General features: G+C 47.6%; 1 protein-coding gene across 1 annotated transcript in view; it reads right to left on the bottom strand.

The window, feature by feature from the left end:
* The window catches only part of LOC142589817 (uncharacterized), a 228,045-nt gene that overhangs the window by 63,361 nt on the left and 143,666 nt on the right, over positions 1 to 21,018 (bottom strand). The window contains exons 12-13 of the mRNA XM_075701397.1: positions 6,573 to 6,671; positions 3,920 to 4,156 (exon numbers count right to left, since the gene is read on the bottom strand). Coding sequence (XP_075557512.1) covers positions 3,920 to 4,156; positions 6,573 to 6,671 — 336 coding nt within the window. The remainder of the gene's footprint in view (positions 1 to 3,919; positions 4,157 to 6,572; positions 6,672 to 21,018) is intronic.

Consider the following 21,018-nt stretch of genomic DNA (forward strand, 5'->3'; position numbering starts at 1 on the left):
TGTGTCAGTGCCAACTTCTTTGCATCAAGTTCAATAGCATGAACGATGTCTAATTTATCTTCAACGCTGAGCACCTGCCGTCTTTTTTTATCAGAGTCCTTGTTTGCATGATGCCACAGCGTTCTCTGGCATGGCGCCGAAATGATGTTGATGTTGACGTGGCTTCACACGCAAACGCACAGGGTGCTTGGAGGCTGTTGTTCTGATACATGGCTCCGATCTCTGAGGCTTGTTGTTCTGCCGGGCGACCCGATGGAGACCGCGCACCGACGTGCTTGCGTGACAAAAAGTGGAAACACTACGTGTTAACCGATACGTACGTAATAAGCTGGTAAGGTTTACGCGGATACAAAACACATTATGTTCAATAGCCGCTGAGTTAGGGATTTGACTTTACTACATATGAGTGAAACTACTGTTTAAGCGGGTACGGTTTAACAAGGTTTTAGTGTACGTGTGCTTAGGTTACTCCACTGTCCGTCTTCCCGATTTCTACGTTTGCTTTATCAGCACAGAAGTGCCGACTGCGAAGAGACGCCGAGTTCATAATGATGCCACAATTTACAGGAAAGTGATCACGTGTGCAGAGATGGGTGGAAATCGGGCCACCATCAAAGGCGGTCAGAATTCCTGAAACTTCCGTGTGGGAATGGCACAAGCAGGAGAGGCATTCTACTCCAGCGGCTGTTGTGTAGGCACGGCCGCCTATGTAGCATCTTGAAAGCAATCTGTGATGGAGAGTCCATGCATCTAGGCACACTGCGCTGTGTTCTCGTCGCTTAGTTCACATTGAAGCGAGAGGCTGCACAAAGGTCAATTTGCTTGCTCCTGCTACTGCACTTCCTTATTACAGCATTTTGATGAAGAGCTTAAGTCCATGAATGAGACATGTTCATGTTTGCTTGTATGCATGTGACACCATGCTTGTTAATTTGGTTAGCAAGCGAATTTTTGAAAGCCTATACAGCCGATAAAACTACTATCCCTATTTTTCGTATAGCTGTCTACTAATTTGCAATCGCAATCGATGCTGCGCCTTTCCAACAAAACTGCGAATTTTTTTATTTATTGCAACATTAGAGCATTGGGATTAAATGTTTGTTTTTCCAAATGAGAGAAAGTTGTACAGGCGCCCAAATCTTTAACTGGTGTGCGCGAGCGGCGACTTTTCCGTGCGTCATCGCCGTATGACGGGGCGCGGCTGGAAAGAGTCTGAGGCTAAGCGCATGCGGACAAAGCGCGCTCAGCTGGGCCCATCGTCTGCTAAGCTGTTTCCAGCCTCGCCCCGTCATACGGCGCCGACGCACGGAAAAGTCGCCGCTCGCGCACACCAGTTAAAGATTTGGGCGCCTGTACTTCTGTAATGCATGAGGTGCACAATATTGTAAAGGACTTTTCTTTTTTTAGATCACGGCAAACGGGTGCGCGTTACAATCGAGGCCATTCTTTTTTTTCTTTCTTTTTGGTCATGGAAAATGGGTGCGCGTTACAATCGAGTAAATACGGTAATTACGACCACTATTTGGCCACTAAGGTTGACTAAATACAAAACTTCACATCCTTGGCTTGCCTTCTGTGGTGGCAAAAGCCTGACCTTGTGTGGTATGGCCGTGCAGAAAGTAGCGTAGCGAGAGTGCAAATTCGAGGGAAAATTGCGGTTGCCATTCGATATTTGTGACCACAAAGTTTCATGAAAGGAAACAGGTCATTTGTCAGCATGCCACACTGTCATTCTGGCAACCGGATGTGGTGCAAGTGTGAAATTAGAATGACACACAAACACATGATGTTTGCCCATTAATTTATACAGATTTACCAATAGAGCACGAAAGGCTGTGCTAAAATGTTTAACGAAATTTATGAGCTACACGCTGAGCAAACTGTAGCACCTTTTTTATTCACCACGGCTTTCCTTCCTGACTGCCCCATCAAATGAGCACCAGTACAAGCAATCTTTAGCTAGTTGGCATACATGAAAATGGATAACAATTATATAAAACAAAATATAAAGCACATAATGGTATTCATTTTCTTTCAGCCTAGTTACAGTTATGCTCCCAAACAAACCCACGCTCCAAAGACGAAGCTGAAACTGATTGCTTAGACTTGGATTGCAGGGCTAGGTGGTAGCCTATGTGTCTATGGCTGTGTGGTTGCCACTGAACATGCACATCCTCCTAAATTTCGTGCCTTCATTTGAAATTAAGAATTTTGGCACAGGTTGGCACAGTTCAATGGTTTGGCACAAAAAGGCGTAACTGGCGTAGCACTTCCATCCCAGAGTTTAACCAACTTCGGAGCACACGGTAACACCAGTTTATGGATGTCTGCCTTCACAAATTATATTGGGCACGGCCAGAAGTTTGGCATTGGTGGCCAGCCAAGCAGACTCGGGCATGGCAAGTAAAGGGTTAAGATCTGGCGCTTATGGTCAAACTGCATCCTAGAATTACAGCAGACAGACATCTGACCTACGCACATTGTTATATAAAAAAAAATTACTGACCTGCACTTGAGTAAACATTGAAACTCTCACTCAAGGTAGACATCTCAACTATTCTTTGGCATAATGAGTGCCATCCAGACAGCTCTAGTGATTGCCACGTTACATTTCTGTTTATTCTGTGGGTTGTGGAGATGGGTTTGCCTGAGGCTTACCCAGAGAGCAGTGGGTAGAAAAGGGCAGACAGAACACTCCTCTACTCTGTAGCACACAAAGGACAATACAGCTAGGTTTTCCGAGTCAGCAAAGAGAAGGCTCCAGAGTCAGACCAACAAACACGAGCTTATTAACCAAAGACAGCGCGAGAGTCAAGGCTTGTGGGCAAAGGCTCTCACAAGACTGATCTGAATATGCACAGCCACTGTGGGGGATAGTGGTTAAACAAGCTTGAGAACTTGTGAGAACAAAGGGCTCTTGTCTAACTGGTCGTGGGCCTGTAGAGCCTCTGCTGTTGTGAGCAAGTGCTCGGCAATACAGAGCTTGGAGGAGAGGGTGCCCGAGGGTGATCATAGGAAGGCCGGTCAATGTGCATATGGGTGATGTGTGCTTGTGTAAGTTACTTGATTCTGGGAGGCAGAAGCACAGTTTGCATGGGAAAGTAGCTCCAGCACACTAGCAATGTCTGGCATCTCGATCATGCACGTGAGGGCTATTATCACAGCGAGGTGGAGACAAGGCACAAAAAAGGGCACCTCAATACGCACAAAGCATTGTTTCAAACTTAAGCTTCTTTTTTTCCCCAAAAAAATAAACCACTCTTATTGTCGTGTAGTGCACGGTACAGTGTCACCATCTCTACGTGACAACATGGACCGCATGGATAGTGAGTGGTGGCAGCGATGCCTGCCAGAAGGCACGTCACGAACATTCATTCTCGCCCTCCGGACACCCCTGGAGCCAGACAGCAGCACCAGCCCTTGCCGCCAGCTTGCGCCTTCATCATGTAACCACTGCATGATGTAACTATAAAGTGTGCATTAAATAAAAGTTGTGCTATATCAACCATGCTTCTGTTCGAGACACAACACGTATGACTTTTTCTTTTTGCTTGTTTTAAGTTTTTTGGTCAGGTGACTTTAAGCTCACAAAACTCAGTAGACACTGTTGATTCAAGATTAGACATTGACAGGTTGCTGGGTACATACACATTTTTGGTATGCTCACAGTAAATAACACTGCAAGCTCATTGAATCCTACAACTTTGATCAAAGATTTTCACAGCAGGATGCTTGCCTTTCTAAATGCTCACATTTCAAAAAAAGAAAATAATAAGTGCATCAGCAAGAGTCTACAGTATTTACTGCATGCAGACGAACAGTTTTGGTAAAGTAAACCTAACATATAATTAACAGCTCCAGCTAGCCATTAGCATGCATTATTGCAGAGAAGAGGAAAACCCAAATCCAAAGCACTCACCTAAGACACCAGACAGAGAACCAGCAGCAACTGTCCTGTTTGCCTGAGCACATTTGTTGCGTTTTATTATTACATAGGCACCATTAACAGAGCTCATTTCCACAGGTGCCAACGAAGAAAATGATGTATTTAGCTGCAGCACAGGCTTGTGTGGCTGCGATAAGGAACTTATGGAAACAGTGTCGTTCTTGTCGAGATCCAGATGATTAAGTGTCAGAGTGAACTTCTCCGTTTTCTCTGTAAAAAGTACAAGATTTTGTAAATCAGAAAAAGAATAAAGGCTAACAAGCACTAGGATCTTGCAAATATTTATTTCGCTGAAAGGTAACTGGTCATACAACTGGATTCAACTTCAAATATCTGACACTGAAATCATCAATATTTCTCTTCTATGAAAATACTATGAAAGAGGCAGATGCCGTAAACCCAGTTCGCTCTCATGGTGGCTGCATTCTAATGGGGGAAAGTGTACTTCGATTTTTTTCCATTATAGTTAACCACAGATTGTCACAATTAATCTGGAGCCCCTTATTACAGCATTGCTTATAGTCCCCCAGGCAGCCTTGAGATGTAAATTTGAATTTTGCAATGGTTGCAATATTACAACAGCTTTTAAGCCATTTTTAAAGCAGGAGAAAACAGCTCTAGAGCAGTTCTGCAGCACAAAAATCCCCAATGCAATTCTTTAGCATTCAGAGCAGTTCCCTATACTGAAGGTCTCAGGTTGGTGCTTGTAGAAGAGTGTGGCCAAAATTCATGGGTGAAAAAGAAAGTTCCAGTTTCGTGTAGGATGGTTTCTAGTTGTCAAAGCAAACTTACTGCATGTAACCCATTTAATCTCAAACGAACACACAACCAGTACAGATGCACCAATCAAATTTCAAATTTTTTATTAATTTTTCTCCCTCTCATAATGGTTAAACTGCAGAGCTCAGTGTCATGCACTGTCATCCAAGTGTTTTAAAGGGGTCCTGAACCACTTTTTATCTAAGTCGAGATAGACATTTGACATTAAAACACACTATTTAAGAAATACTTTACCACAAAAAGCACTTTAATGTGCTCAGCAGAACCAAAGTTACCGGCAATCAAAGATCGCCTGTGGTCCCCTTCGCAGTGCTCCCGATCGTTCTTCAATGCCTTCCACTGCAAAGGCTGTGGCGAAGTGCGGGGATTTTCACAACAGTCACCGTGGCATGCAGTTCAAATTTGATTTTGGATATTCACATAGATGCCACTACTTCCAATTTTGGCACCTATAACATGCTGAATTCAGAGGCTTACGATTACAACTACAAATTCAGAGCCTATGATAGAGTTCAGAGTGTCTCATCCCTTTTCTGTACTGCTGAACCCACTTATAACGATCCCAGATATAACGATCTATCAGTTATAACAACCACATTTCAGAGCATTTACGATTTTCAGACCCGGCCTATTGAAACTGCTTCCAGATGCAACAAGCATTCTTTAGATCGGCGTACTGTTACAATGAATGCTTCGAACCCGGTCAAGGTAAAAAAGAGGGCACACGTGATGTACCAAACCACGGTAGCACAACCAAACTGAGCTCACGACAGCATGTGCCCCGCTCCCGTCTAACTGCAACAATGATATGGCCTTTAAGATGGGCGAGCAAGCAACCACAGAGCAAGGATTTCTGAAGGTGTGAAGGAGGTCACTTGCTTTCAAGGCACACCTCGGGACCATATTCAGGGAGGAGATGAACAGTATAAACAGCTTGGCGTGAGGCATCCGATATGGCAAGGCACATCGGATGACGAGACAGCATCAGTTTCGCTTTTTCGTAATCGTCTGTGCAACGGTCCATGCATTACGCCTGCTTCAGCGATTTGGAATGACTGTCTATGTCCTTCCACCTTGGACCTTCCACCCAAAAATTCAGGCGTCCGGAAAATCAGTCATTGACCATACACTGACAACTCCTCCAGCAGACAACACGGCGTCAAAGACGATTTTTTTAACGATTCCTCTCTGTTATTCGAGTAACAAGTGGCGCAACCTTCATTATCTTTCAATAAAATTACAGCTGGTTTTCCCTGATAGAAGAACAAATTCCCTGAGTTTTCCACGAGTATCTCCAGATGATTCAAAATCCATGGGAATTCCCGGTTTTCCCGATTTGCAGACCCCCTGGTGGTGTCACGCAACCAAAAGATACATCAAAAGAGTTCACACAATGACCACGAGTACTTCCTGTCACAATGCTGACATTATAAGCACTGGCAGCATGAAGTATGTCTGCTTGTCCCAAAGTGAACGTTCCATGCAACAACTCAGTTAACGAATTCACTGTGCCGCACCTCTGAACCTAGGCAGATCATGTGACCTCCAACATTGGGCATGCAGGAAAACTGAAGTAATTAAATCACCAGCACTTTTACCTTTGCTGTTTACACTCACAATAAAGTTCACATGCTTGCAACAGACCGTGTGACCTCCAGCACTCTGTGCACCAGCTGAGTAGGCATGGCAGTGGTTTCTGTTGCAGTGGCTAAAGAAATGTGAACATATTGGGCATGCGTGGAAAAGACTTTCTGCCCGCTTTGTCCTCTCTGCCCGCTTCCGAAATGTGAACGTAGCCTAAGAGCTGCACCCTAGACCATACAGTAAGAGGGAAATAAATGCTTACCTGAACTGTTGGAAGGATTAATGGCCCATGTGCAAAAAGCACTGCATGTGTCGGACAAGCTGTAAAATCCTCTTGTACCAAGAGTTGTCGAATGACAACCTGCATAAAATATATTACTGAACTTATAAGCAACACTGGGCACTTTATATTATGCAATGCATTCTTTTACAATACAGTAAAACCTCGTTAAACAGTAGTTTCCTTTTAAAAGTAGTAAAGTCAAATCCCCGACTCATCGGCCATTGAACATAATGTGTTTTGTATCCACATAAACCGTACCAGCCGATTGCGTATGCATCGGTTTAAACATAGCGTTTCCTCTTTTCGTCGCGCAAACACGGAGGTGCGTTGTCTCCATCGGGCGGCCCTGCAGAACAACAAGCCTCAGAGATGGGAACAACGGCCTCCAAGCGCCCTGTGCGTTTGCACGTGAAACCACATCAACATCATTTCGACGCCGTGCCAAAGTGTTGTGGCGTTGTGCAAGAGAGGATAAAAAAAAGACGCCGGGTGCTCAGCGTAAAAGAAAAGTTAGACATCGTCCATGTTATCGAACGAGACAGGGATCTGCTGTTGACTACAGTGTGTGGCATATGGAATGCGAAAAAGTTGCTCAGCAGCGCTGCTGCGACCGCGAAGAGATGTCGGCTACGAGGTTCGACTTTTCGCCATCGTTGCCTCTGTTTTGCCGAAGTGTCGACTAGCGACAGTGATGAGGACGACACGGAAAGCGAAAGCACGAGCGATTCAGGCTCAACAGTGGCAGAAGCTGCGCGTTACGTCAGCCTCATGAATGCAATCGTCGCAACGAGAACAGGGGCGCGATAACGTAACTATTCCAAATGAAAAGTATTCCGAACTCCGGCACACGGCAATGAAAAAGGTGCTTTGGGACTTCTGCAGCACTACTGCGCGCATGCATGGAGAATATGTAACGAGGAATCTACCATGCAAGTGTTTGCTGAGAGGAGGGGGCTGGCTGAAAAGCTGGCACGCAGCTTCAGTAAGTTTCAGGCCGCTGTCGTCGTGCTAGGCCGCCGGCATCAAACGAAAATAAAACTTTTGTTGTGCGAAGTGAATAAATACTGCAGGTTTTTTTCACCTTTCATCGCACTCTCTCTGAGTTCCATTTTCGACAGGTAAGTGGGCGAGCTCATGCTATTTAGGTTAAACAGTACAACCATTTAGTACGTACTTTTTCCGAGCTCCAGCCAACTACGATTTAACGAGGTTTCACTGTACAGAAATTCCAAAAAACATCTGGTACATCACCTTGAGCATTGACTTGCTTCAATTCCAATGTTCTAATATGTGCCCTAATCTAAACAATTAAAATTATCAGAATTCTGTCACTACATTATTGCATATTGCAACTTCTTTTGCAAGGACATCTGCCTCTAAGCAATTTGCCATTAGCATTCCTTTAATATTGTCACACGCTAAGGCAAGAATAAGCAGCAGTATCAGCAGCCAGACACGAAAATGTCAGACACAAGGAGGACGGTTCACCAGCTGGCGCAAGATCCTTGACTTCGTCGTCTTCAATCACCGTTTTTGCTGGGCACGCAACGCTGGCTCAAAACACCAGGTGGCATTATTCCCCCTCCCATTGGAGCATCGACTCGATGCTCATGGGAGCTAGATGTACATGGAAACTAGACAAATTAGGTAAAACAAAAAAAAAAGGGGGGGGGGGGGAACGCACTAGCACACATACGGACATGCAAACGGAAAAATGTGTTCTGTGGTCGAGGGGAAAAAAAAAAAAAAAAAAAAGCTTCAAAGTTCTTTGGAGGAAGACGCGACGACAGAAAAAAAAAAAAAAAGGTTGTTTCACTAGTACACTTCACCGTGTAAAATACGGCTTGAGGCGGACCACATGTACAGTCTCTGCGCGTGGTAAACAGTGCTTGGGTGATGGCAGGTCTCCATCTGCAATCACTTCATAGTTCACGTCGCTTACACGCCTTAGTACTGTGTATGGTCCGAAGTACTTTCTGTCTAATGGGTGTCCAAACCCAAACTTGGTCACCAGGCTCATAGGTCACTTATTGATGGTGGAGATTGTACCTTATTGCATCGGTACACTGCTGCTGTCTTATGTGCATGCGGGCCAGTTGACGCGCTTCCTCGGCACGCTGAATGTACTCCTCGACGTCAGGAGCTAACTGGTCGAGCTGGTCAGTATCTTATATGGAATCATGGCGTCTAGCATAGTTTGGACATCTCGACCATAAACGAGGCGGAATGGCGGGAAGCATGTAGTTTCCTGCGTGGCAGTGTTGTATGCAAACGTTACGTACGGTAGGATTTCGTACCACGTTTTGTGCTGCACATCCGCGTACATAGCGATCATGTCTGCCAGTGTTTTGTTTAGTCTTTCTGTCAAGCCGTTAGTCTGAGGGTGGTATGCAGTGGCCTTTCGATGACTCGTGTAACTCAGCTTGAAGATGTCGTCCAGAAGCTTTGCCGTAAATGCAGTCTCTCGGTCAGTGATGATGAATGACGGTGCGCCATGCCGAAGCACAATGTGATGCATAAAAAACTGGGCAACTTCAGATGCTGTCCCGCATGGTAGTGCCTTCGTCTCAGCGTAACGTGTCAAGTAGTCAGTTGCGACAATGATCCCTTTATTGCCGGAGGAAGACAAGGGAAATGGTCCAAGAAGGTCCATTCCAACTTGATCAAACGGCGTACACGGAGGGTCGATGGGTTGTAGAAGGCCTGCAGGCTTGAAGGGCGGTGACTTGCGGCGCTGGCATTCACGGCATCCTTTCACGTAGCGTTTGACGCAAGCAGTCAGTCTAGGCCAGTAGTACAGTTGCCGTACCCTGTCCAGAGTCCTTGAGTAGCCCAAGTGACCAGATGTCGGCTCGTCGTGGCAGGCTAATAGGATGTCGTCGCGAAGGGCTTGAGGTACTACTAGCAGATGTGGTTTGTCACCGGCACCTGTGTTTCTTTTGTATAACATGCCCCCTCGTAGGAAAAATGACGGCAACCGTCGCGAAAGTGGGCGAGGAATGGACGCGATGCCGCCTTCTAGGTGATCGATGACGGGTCTTAACTCAGCGTCCGAACGCTGTTTAGCGAGCAGATCTGGCCCGCTGAGGGCTCCCAGAAAGGCGCTGTCATCTTCCTCGTCAGGATTCTGAGATTTAACAGGTGCCCGTGATAACGTGTCAGCATCTTCATGTTTCCTGCCTGACTTGTACACGATGGTGATGTTAAATTCCTGGAGTCGCAGACTCCAACATGCCAATCGTCCAGAAGGGTCTCGGAGGTTGGTCAACCAGCACAAAGCGTGATGGTCGGTCACAACTTTAAATGGCCACCCGTAGAGATACGGCCTAAACTTTGTGGTAGCCCAAATAACCGCGAGGCACTCCTTCTCTGTGGTGGAATACTTGGACTCTGCGCGTGACAGAGTGCAGCTCGCGTAGGCGATAACTCGTTCAGTCCCGTCTTGTCATTGCACCAGGATAGCTCCGAGACCGATATTGCTGGCATCAGTGCGTACTTCTGTGTCAGCATCCTCATCAAAATGACCGAGCACGGGAGGAGAAGACAAGCGACGTTGTAGCTCCGCAAAGGAGGTCTGTTGTGCATCAGTCCAGAGGAATGGAGTGTCGTCCCGCATAAGGCGAAATAGCGGATCTGGAATCTTCGAAAAATTTTCAATGAAGCGTCGATAATATGCACACAAGCCCAAAAATCGTCTCACACTTTTCTTATCGGTTGGAGCGGGAAAAGCTGCTACGGCAGCAGTCTTCTCGGGATCGGGCCGAACACCTGCCGCGCTTACGACGTGACCAAGGAACTTCAGTTCCTTGTAACCGAAATGGCATTTCTCTGGCTTCAGTGTAAGGTCAGCCGATCGAATGGCTTCGAGTACATTCCGAAGGCGTCGAAGGTGCTCGTCAAAAGTTTCCGAAAAGACAACGACATCATCGAGATAGACGAGGCAGCTTTTCCATTTGAGGTCAGCGAGAACGGTATCCATCATTCGCTGGTATCCATCATTCGCTGGAATGTGGCTGGAGCAGAACAGAGGCCGAAAGGGAGTACTCTAAATTCGTAAAGGCCGTACAGAGTTACGAAAGCAGTTTTCTCGCGGTCACGCTCATCTACTTCAATTTGCCAGTAGCCATTTTTCAGATCCATAGAGGAGAAATACTTCGCGTGCCTCAGCCTGTCCAGAGAATCGTCGACACGAGGCAACGGGTACACGTCTTTCTTTGTGACGTTGTTTCGCTTCCGGTAGTCTACACAAAATCGAAGCGTGCCATCTTTCTTTTTAACAAGAACGACTGGCGATGACGAGGGACTGCATGAAGGCTGAATTACGCCGTCTTGAAGCATTTCCTTCACCTGCGTTTGAATAGCATGTCGTTCGGTTGGGGAAACATGATAAGGCTGTTGCCGTATGGGGGCACGTCGTCATAGGTGATGATACGGTGTTTCGTAATCGGTGTTTGACGTACCTTCGACGACCGTGCAAAGCAAGAGTGGAACTCAAGCAAGAGCTCGCGTAGGGGTTGTCTGTTCTCTTCAGGAAGCATTGGACTAATGTCGACGTTGCGTAGAGGAGCTTCAGCAGTGCCGATTGCCTCGGAAACAAAACACTCAGTGACATCGGCGATCGGGTTGGCGTAGGCGATGACAGTACCGGGGGAAAGGTGCCGGTGTTCGTAGCTGAAGTTGGTGACAAGAACCTCACAGTGGCCATCGTGGAGATCGACAAGGCTTCTTGCTACGCAAACACCATGAGAAAGCAGGAAAGAGCGATTGCTTTCTACGACCGCTTCACCGTGTATTAGCTTGTCACATGCCACTTGAACCACGACACTTGCACGCGGTGGTAACGTGACAGCGTCATCGATGACACGAAGAGATGCTTGAGGATGGATGGTATTGGTCGTCGCTGTGGCGCTCTTTGTCGGGAAAGTGACGAGGCGTCGAATGTTGATCATAGCGCCGTGCTCCCTGAGAAAGTCCATGCCGATGATTAGGTCTCGAGAACACTGAGGGAGAATGCTCAAACTGGCAACAATCGTAGAGCTGCGAATCTGTATTCGTGCCGTGCACATGCCGAGTGGTGTGACGATGTGCCCGCCAGCTGAATGAACTGGCGTTTGATTCCAAGGCGTGGTCACTTTCTTCAGACGGGTGGCCAGTTTTTCGCTGATTATAGAATAATCCGCTCCAGCGTCCACTAAAGCAGTCAATTAACGACCGTCAAGCAGTACAGGAATGTCTAAAGAAATTCTTCCGTAATCGGCAGGTACTGTCGTCGTTGATGTATCGTCGGTCTGCGTACGCGTCAGTAGGGGTCCTTGAGCACGTCCAGACTGAGCGGCCTCGCCCCCAAAGGTCGCTGTGGTTAGTTTTTCAGTCGTGGGCTGGGCGACCGACCCTGCACCACGCTTGAATACGTACGGCGAGTCGGAGAAAACCGCCGTGGCGAAAGGGAGCGTGACTGGTGTCAAGCTGATGGAGATCCGCGCTGCTGGGCAACGTATTCTTCAATTTCAGGAGGACGCTGGCCGAACCTAGGTCGCGGCTAGTTCGCCGAGAATCCGCGTAGTCCGAGCTCTCGATAGGAGCACTGTCGGTAGACATGCCCAGGTTCGCCACAGTGAAAGCAAAGGGGACGGCGATCAGGTGCCCGCCACACGTCTGATTTCCTCGGGGCCTGTCGGTGGTCCTCGTAATACGAGGCAGCTTGGACGGGCTCTAGCATGGCCGGGCGCGCGGCGCGAAGCGGGGAGGGAGGTGGGGCAGGTTGCCTCAAGGCTTGCGAATATGACATATGTGGGCTGTCATTTCTTAGCGGTCGAGCTTCTGTGTTGAAGGGTGGTGCTCTTAGCGCATGCTGGACTTCGTCACGGAGAAGGCTGGACAAGGAGCTGAGCATGGCTGTGAAGGTACCGACAGTGTCTGAAGTTCTTCGCGGATCACGGAACGAATGAGCTCTCGAAAGAAATCGACGTGACCCCCGAGAGCTCTGAAGAAGTCCGTAGGTGAGGCAGTGTTCACTTGACGTTTGTATGATGGTGTTCGCTGGCGAAGAGTCTGCTCCATGGTGATGGCCTTGGAAAGAAATTCTGACACAGTCTTGGGAGGACTGCGCACGAAACCGCCGAACAGCTGCTCTTTCACTCCGCGCATCAGGTACCGCACCTTCTTTTCTTCCGACATGCTGGGGTCGGCTCGTCGAAAGAGACGCGTCATGTCCTCGATGTACATTCCGACACCCTCGTTCGGCATTTGTATATGGGACTGGAGATCACGCTCAGCTCGCTCTCGGCGATCAGGCCTTGCATACGTCTCAAGAATCCGGCGTTTGAATTCTGCCCATGAAGTTAAGACATCTGCACGGTTCTCGTACCAAACACGTGCGCCATCGTTAAGGCTGAAATAGACGTTTTTCAGTTTGTCTGCGTCATCCCACTTGTTGAACGCGGCAACACGTTCATAGTGCACCAGCCAATCTTCAACGTCCTCATGTATGGTGCCGTGAAAGGGATTCGGCGTTCGCGGATTGAATAGCGTACAATGAATCGGGGTTGTGTCTTCCATACCGGTTGGGGTGGTCGGAGCTGCCATTTTCTCTGGGATGAGTCCAAACTCAGGGGCTTGTCCACGGATCCTTCTGCTGGTGCGGTGTACAGAGGTAACCACCGGTACGGGGCTGGAGCTCCTGCTGCCCGGAGGGGTTTGGTGCATAGATTAGATTACCCAGCACCTCCACCAGTTTGTCACGCGCTAAGGCAAGATTAAGCAGCAGTATCAGCAGCCAGACACGAAAATGTCAGACACAAGGAGGACGGTTCACCAGCTGGCGCAAGATCCTTGACTTCGTCGTCTTCAATCACCGTTTTTGCTGGGCACGCAACGCTGGCTCAAAACACCAGGTGGCAATATGTTGTACAGTTACCACATTCTAACAAAATCGCTGGTGTAATGGGAGACAAGTATAGTGCATTAGAAATGGGACAGTGGGTTCACAGAAGGCTGCAGCAGGCAGCGAGAGTGACATTACATCACACTACTTCGTGGCTGCTAGCTTAGCATGTAAAACGATATCTTTTGAATGAGTTTTTGTAATTAAAGCCTGAATGTGGCACATTGTCACGCTTCGTAAACTTGTTCTGCAACCATTTTGCGATGATGGCAGCACTACCTCCCCTAGCTTTGACAGCAGGCTACTGTTAATGGGGCAAAATGTTCAATAATGTATCCGTGTAACATACAGGCAATTTTAATTGAAGTAATCAAAAACTCAAATTAACTGAAGACAAATTAATGTAAGCCTGCATAATAGCAATAGTATTAGCCAAAAAGTCACTCAGAAAGGAAGTATAACATTTGTATGCAAGCATAAACTCATTTTACGCATGCTTGCAATATGAAAGGAACAGCAGAAAAAGAAAAGATAAAAACATGAACATCAAGGAAGGAAACAGAACCACAACGTAAGAAAATAGTTGAGTGTCCGCCTTGTATGCGGGAGGTACTTGAGCAGCACCGGGAACACACTGCTTACATGTCCCCCGGCCTGGCGCTTGGCATATTCATAAGGGGTTCTCATCTTGAAAGGGGGCCCTGTAGAGATATGAGAGGGTTTCTGGGTGCCCCTTGTCCCACCACAGAAAAGGTGAAAAAGACGAGCATCTGCCACTGCTGTGGGAAGCAGACTAGTGCTGCCACCAGGTATCTGCCGACAAAATAAGCGAAAGTCCACTCCCGGCCCCATGCTCGGCCAGTACAAAGGAACGCAAACCAACTTTTGGGAAGAACACACACTGGATGGAAAATTGCTGCCATGAGACCGAACAGACGGCCTTGGGTTAGAGTGTATGCTGCGGCTCTGGGAGGCCGAATAAAGCTGCCACCAGGTACCTACTGCTAAACAGGTACAAGAACACTCTTGGCCAAGTGCTCGGTCATTATGAGACTTTAACGCTTGGAAAGGAGTGTTTCTGTTCAACCCGAGAGCATTCCTGAGTTCTAACTACCGAGTTCGTAATAAATGGGTTCGACTGTAGGTGCATTTAAATGCCACATCACTACAATGAGAATGGCCTAGACCTCTCCATTCAGGGTTTTATGTGCCCACAGGGTACCACAACAATTGCATGATGCAGGCTCTTTCCCAAACACACTTAGCCCGAAAGAAAGCTGAGTGTTGGGCCGAGGGACAACTCCACCCATTTTGATACCCGTTAGGCAATTGGTGGCAACGTGGTTTTGAACCCACAACCTCCCACAGCCGAGGCGGAAACAACCATGAGGCCATGGCTTCGCTTTTTCCAAAAACTTGGCTACTTTCGATGCACTCTTTGCTCGGCTCTTCAAGGAACTTTATTGAAATACGATACACTAGTCTGCTCAATCCTTGAATATGCATTCATAGTCAGGAGGCCTTCTCAGAAAAATGATTCTGCTCAGAAAAGAAGAGGGCTGAGCGTTTTATCTGTCACAGGAACTCACCTTCTTCTAACCTTTTTAATCTGAACCTGACCCCTCTGTCAACACATATAACATTGAATGCCTAAAGTATCTGTGCACCATAATTAACCCGTTACGTTGTGGCCGCTTAAACAAGTAAATTAGGTCCTCTGAACATTCCCGTAGTCCTAGCTCTCGCAGCCTAAACCTTTCAACATTTCAACCTAGAAGCGCCATATACAAATACTTTCTTTCCCCTTAACAAATGAACACTGAAATGCATTGCCTGGCGATGTTTGTTAATTGCCATTAACTGGTATTTTTGCCTGTAATTGATATGTGATGTTATCCTCACTGCTGCATAGCCCCAAGTTCGCCGCAGCCTGTAAATATAATTAATAAATAAATAGATAACATTTAGCTCAAAGAGAAACAGCTGGCAAAACAGCAACAGTGATTGCACTCAGACGGCACATGCCACCTGAACACAATCTCAGACGGTGCATGCGTGTGTTGTGGGGGTCTCGTATATTACAGGAGTACCAACCACCACAGGTTTGAGCTTAGCAAGCCATAGGGCTGCGTCAGCTGTCGCCTCGCGTAATTTAGCCTGCTGCTGTGCACGCACTCAAGCCGCAAAAGGGGGGCACCGAACGCTGCACACGCCTGAGAACACAGTATTGGGCTAAATTCGCCGAAATCATTTATTTGTCTCTGGCAACACCCAACACTGTGAAAACGCCCAGTCCAGGGATGGTGTGGGAAGCAAATACAGGCAGGAGTGCCGCTAGCACGTCGCTGCAGGAGGATGGCTCCCTGTGACACACTGCTTGTAAACGTCCCCACAACTATGCTGCTTGCTCTCGCGATAGCTCGGACAATCTCGCTATAGTTAGGCTTAGTAGGACCAAATACAAGCACTAGGTACCGCTCTTCGGCTTGGCATTCGGGAAGGGATCAACACAAGGTACATGCTCACTGTAGGTGCAGAGGCACTGTAGACCAGGTCAAGTCGAAGACCCTAACATGGGGGCCAGCGGACAAGAGGAAAATGTTTATGTACCCAGTGATTCATTTCATTCACAAAACTTTATTAGTGTCCTGAAGCCCGGTCTTTTCAGACCGAGGCGGGCCGCGTCCACGTCAGCACCGCCTGGCCGAGCCTTATGGCATCATTGTGGACCTTCTGGACAGCCCGTAGTTGATCTTGATAAGAAGAGCTTGATATCATCTTGTGCCAGTAAAGCCATTTTTATTCGGGGTCGGCGAGAGTCGCGGGGCAGCCCGCCAGCATGTGTCTGATGTTAATGATGCCATCACACACGTTACATTCTTTCCTAATTTCTCTTTCGGGGTGAATTTTATTTATCAAATACAGAGTGGGGTATGTCCCGGTTTGCAGTAAATGTAGCGCGACTGCCTGAGCCCTGTTCAATCTTACGTGTGGCAGTGGGAATTGCCTACGCCCCAAGTAGTAATATTTAGTGATGTCGTTGTAAGTTAGTAAGTGATCTTTATGCTCCCTGGAATGGTAGCGGGTGTCGGTTCGGTTCTGACCGGCACGGCAAGCAAGTCCTCGTGCCAGGTTGTTCGTAACCTCGTTGAGGTTGGGCCGAGTCTCGTCCACTTGTCCCATATGTGCAGGAAACCATCGGATTTCAGTTTTGATAGCTTCGACCTTGTCGATAATTTTAGCCGCAGTCCCAGCTACATAGCCTCTGTCAAAGCTCTTAAATACTGCTTTGGAATCGCTATGGATGAAAGACCATTTACGGTTCCTGATGGCTAGAGCAATCGCGGCTTGCTCCGCCACCGTGGAATCCTTGGTGAAGAAGGTGACGGAGTCCCGTACCTCGCCGCGGCTGTCGACCACCACGGCGGTGTAGGCCTCTTTGCCTTTGACCCAGGCAGCGTCTACAAGAGCCGCCTGTTGTCCTAGCTGTTCAATTTCTTTCAACAAAGCTTTCGTTCTCGCTTTTCTCCTGCTAACATTGTGTTCCGGGTGCATATTTCTCGGGAGGGGGGTGGTTCTGATCGCTTCTATAAGGTTCGCGCTCAATTCTACCTCGGATTCCTTCGGGTTCATCGATCTATTGGGGTCTGTTCCTATCGCTTTGAGTATAAGCCTGCCCGCTCGTGTTTTCGTCAGTCATTCCTGCTGCGCTATCTGTTGCGCTTCCGCCATCTCTTCTATAGTATTGTGCACGCCTAGGTTCATGAGCTTCACGTTCGAGGTGCTGATGGGTATACATAGGGTAGCCTTCACTAACTTTCTCATCATAGTGTTGAGCTTGTTCAGCTCGGCCTGCAACCATTTAAATAGACCTGCCACGTAGGTGAAGTGACAGAGAGCGAAGGCGTGCACTAGCCTTAGAGCGCTGTCCTCACCCAGGCCTCTGTGTCTGTTGCCGATTCTCCTTAGTAACTTGATGACTTGGTCCGTCTTGTTTGAAATGTGTTGAATGGCATTGAGGTTGGTACCTCCCGCTGCTATGTGGAAGCCTAAAACTCTAATCTTTTCCACCTGCTTGATCGCGGATCCGTCGTGACAGCGTAAGATAATCTTGGGTTCCACCCCGGGGACGTAGGCCCTGGGTCTTCGACCCCTGCGCCAATGTTTTAGGACCAAAAGCTCCGCCTTTGCCGCCGAACAGTTGAGTCCCATCTCGCCTAGCGTGCTTTCCACGGCGTGTATGCTCTCCTGCAGTCTGGTCTCCGTTTGGCCTACGTTACCGTTGGCGCACCATATGGTTATGTCATCGGCGTATATTGCAAAGTGTATACCTTCTATACTCTCCTGTTTCCTTGCGACTCTGGTCATTGCTAGATTAAATAACATGGGTGAAAGTACGGCCCCTTGAGGGGTGCCCCTGTTTCCCAGGTTTTCCCGAAAAGATTTCCCTCATACTTGCTCTGCCCAATGGGCCGGGTGCGCCGCTGTAGCACCGCGAACACTGCGGTTGGCTGTGTGAAGCGTCACCGCCGCAAACCAGTTCGTGGCAAAGGCCACCACTAACAACCGTCCCGAGTGGAAAGGGAGAGGCATAGGGATGACAGAACAGGTGAATGCCCACACAAATGTATCAGGGCACCCCTGAATCCCCACAGGGTGCATAATTAACGGACGCATACTACGTTCTGTGACAATGGCCCCATTCCACTAACAGACTATAATTATGCTTCACTGCATAACAAGGCTGTAAGGTGGCAAAGCTGATTTTATGGAAGCAGAAAAATCAACAATCGTGCTGGGCCTCGGTTATGGAGACTTACAATCTTGTACTTTGGACGTTTCGGCACAGGGCTATGATTGGGAAATGACAGGCTTAACGACAAGTTGACATTTACCATCTTCGTAGCAACGTGCGAGCGAATTTGACTGTGTACTGCTAAATTTAGGTGACTTCTGTCTTACTCCTGTGTGAATTTGAGGGGAGAGGGGGCGGCGAGTGTAATGGTAACGAAGAAAGCCGCAAGTGAAAGAAGAGGAAAGGCAAACAGAAGGATGCAGTAGCAGTGGGTCAGGGGAATAGTTGGTTTTTGTAACGGCTGAGATTTGGGTGTGTCATGTATCACTTGGAACCCGTTCCAAGGCGCTGAACTCCTGTTACAGTATGAAGTGGGTAAAACTGGCAATTTGCTTTGCTGTATTGAATTTCACTGCACCGAAATTCAACATTTTATGCAAATAAGTCCACTCACCAATGAGCTTTTCTTGCAAGGAATGGGCAGCAAAATTTTCCAAATTATTGAGAAATCAGAAAAAGCAAATTTGAATGAGATAAGAATTCATTTTCTATAACTTGAGAGTTTTCGATGAAAGATTCAGCTTCTTGCAGTGTCCAGAATACCTTTACATCAGTGGTACGAATGGAAAGCTACTGTATTTACTCGATTTTAAGTAAACTCGAACGTAAGTCAACCCTCCCATATTGCGTGTGACAGGGGAAAAAAAAAAGAAGAGCATACTGGAGGGCACATTCGACAAGGAAAATTTATTATTAGCTGGCATGGTCATAAGACTACTCGTCTTCACTTGCGCCATTCTCACTAGTGCTGCCATCGTCATCACTGCTACGGTCCCACAGCGTGTCATCGTCCAGCGAAATCCCACATTTGGCAAGCGACCGCACCACGACATCTTGTGCAACATCAGCCCACGCCGAATGCACAGAACTACACGCAGACATCAGGGAGACCCTTTTGACAGGTCTGGCTGGCGTAAGTTCGCGGTCTTCTGCCACCAGCCACTCGTTGTACTCACGGCGGAGCAGGTCCTTAAAAGGTGAAGATGCGGGCTTGTTTCATGACCATCCCACACTTCGCTGGCAGGGACCGATCACACATTTCAGCGACGTACGCCGCAAGCTTGGCCTACAGCTTCGGAAAGCGTCCAGAGTTTGGCCCGTGGGAAATTCTTCACTTGCCGTCACAGGCGAAAATTTTGCTTCGCTGCAGACACCACTCTCGCACCACCCATTGAAAAACAATGAACTTGGGGCCCACTGCACAGTGATTTGTTTCTTTGGCGTAAAAAATGGCAGCCCTCTTGAACGCTGCTGTAAACGAGTAACGAATTTTTAGTGGGCCTGGAGCACTCACGGCGACTGAGGAAGCATGGAAGTAGCATGTAGCCGGCAGTCAAGTCGAACACGTCAAACCAATGCCTTTGGTCAAACTAAGAGCTACAGAGAAAGAGAAACAGGTGAGCGGTGTCTGCTCTTCCATGAACAACCGATACTCTCCGCAAGCGCCACCGTTCGTAGAGTACTGCCACAAATGTAACAGCGGCCCTTCCATTAACTTTCAACCCCCCCCCCCCCCCATGAGTGTTGTATGCAATGTTGAAAAACCCTTCTTAAAAGCAAACAAACGTGCAGGATAGCGAAAAGATACGGGTAAGGCCATAGAGCAAACATAAAATTGTAACTACGTTGTAGCTCCCATTGGTCTCGCTTTGTTGGCAGCGCCATGTTTTGGTTTTGATTGTAAGTCGACCTCCCACTTCATATTTTCAAATTTGAAAAAGCTGACTTACAAGCGTGCATCCACTTCATCCCTGCAGCTGATAGTATTGCCCACAGTGGGACGATACTAATATGAAAAAGGCAAGCAGTGGGGAGCAAATGCTTCATTTGTCTCTCGCTTCAACCAGTTTCCATTAACTTGAGATTATGCAACCTCTAGAATTAAACATGCGGGAAGACAGTGCACATGATGCCATGCCAGCTTTGGTGCGACAACTCATAGCACGCAGGGCAGATTACCTCTAAAACAAGGCGTGCAGGCTGTGTATAAACTCCACCATGCACGGCTGTTTTAAGAAAGGAGAGGCGTGCCAACCTGCCCACCACTCCTTGTCACTCTTCCCTTCGCGCACACTTTAATGCGTTGCTGCGAATTCGCTCGCCTCCCCAATTTTCCCTTTGCTCATGCAGAAAGACGGCACTCATCAAGCTACCATTCTTGGCTCACCCTCGCAAGCTTTCATTTGCCCCCCAAATATACAGTGTGTGGGCCGTGCAATAGGATACATCTTATCCCACTTGGACTTTATACTGAGCAGGATGCTACACCACTTCGGTGGTCACTCTTGGTCACGAGGTGCATGATTTGAGGAGTGCCTTTGCAAGCAGCTACTTGTAATCCAACCATTTGAGCACATGAAGCTGCGCAAGTTCCATTTATTGACTCGGTGTTCCTTCTTGGTAGCAGTTAAATTTCGTTACATTGAGGTTCTACATGGATGCTGTTCTATGATAAGAAGTTATAAAAAGTGAAATACTTCCTTATATGGAGAATTTCGTTATACTGATGTTTGTTATATTGAAGTTTAGCTCTATAAAGATGACTGTATGACAAAGATAGTGTGATGACAATGGCATTACAACAATGATTTGACAACGACTTGTGTGAAGACGATGGGGTGAGGGCACAGGAATAAGCAGAGACAGATGACCAAGTTAGAATGACGATGATGGAATGACCCTGACTG

The sequence above is a fragment of the Dermacentor variabilis genome, chromosome 1 (genome assembly GCF_050947875.1).
Source record: "Dermacentor variabilis isolate Ectoservices chromosome 1, ASM5094787v1, whole genome shotgun sequence".
In the NCBI taxonomy this organism is placed as follows: domain Eukaryota; kingdom Metazoa; phylum Arthropoda; class Arachnida; order Ixodida; family Ixodidae; genus Dermacentor; species Dermacentor variabilis.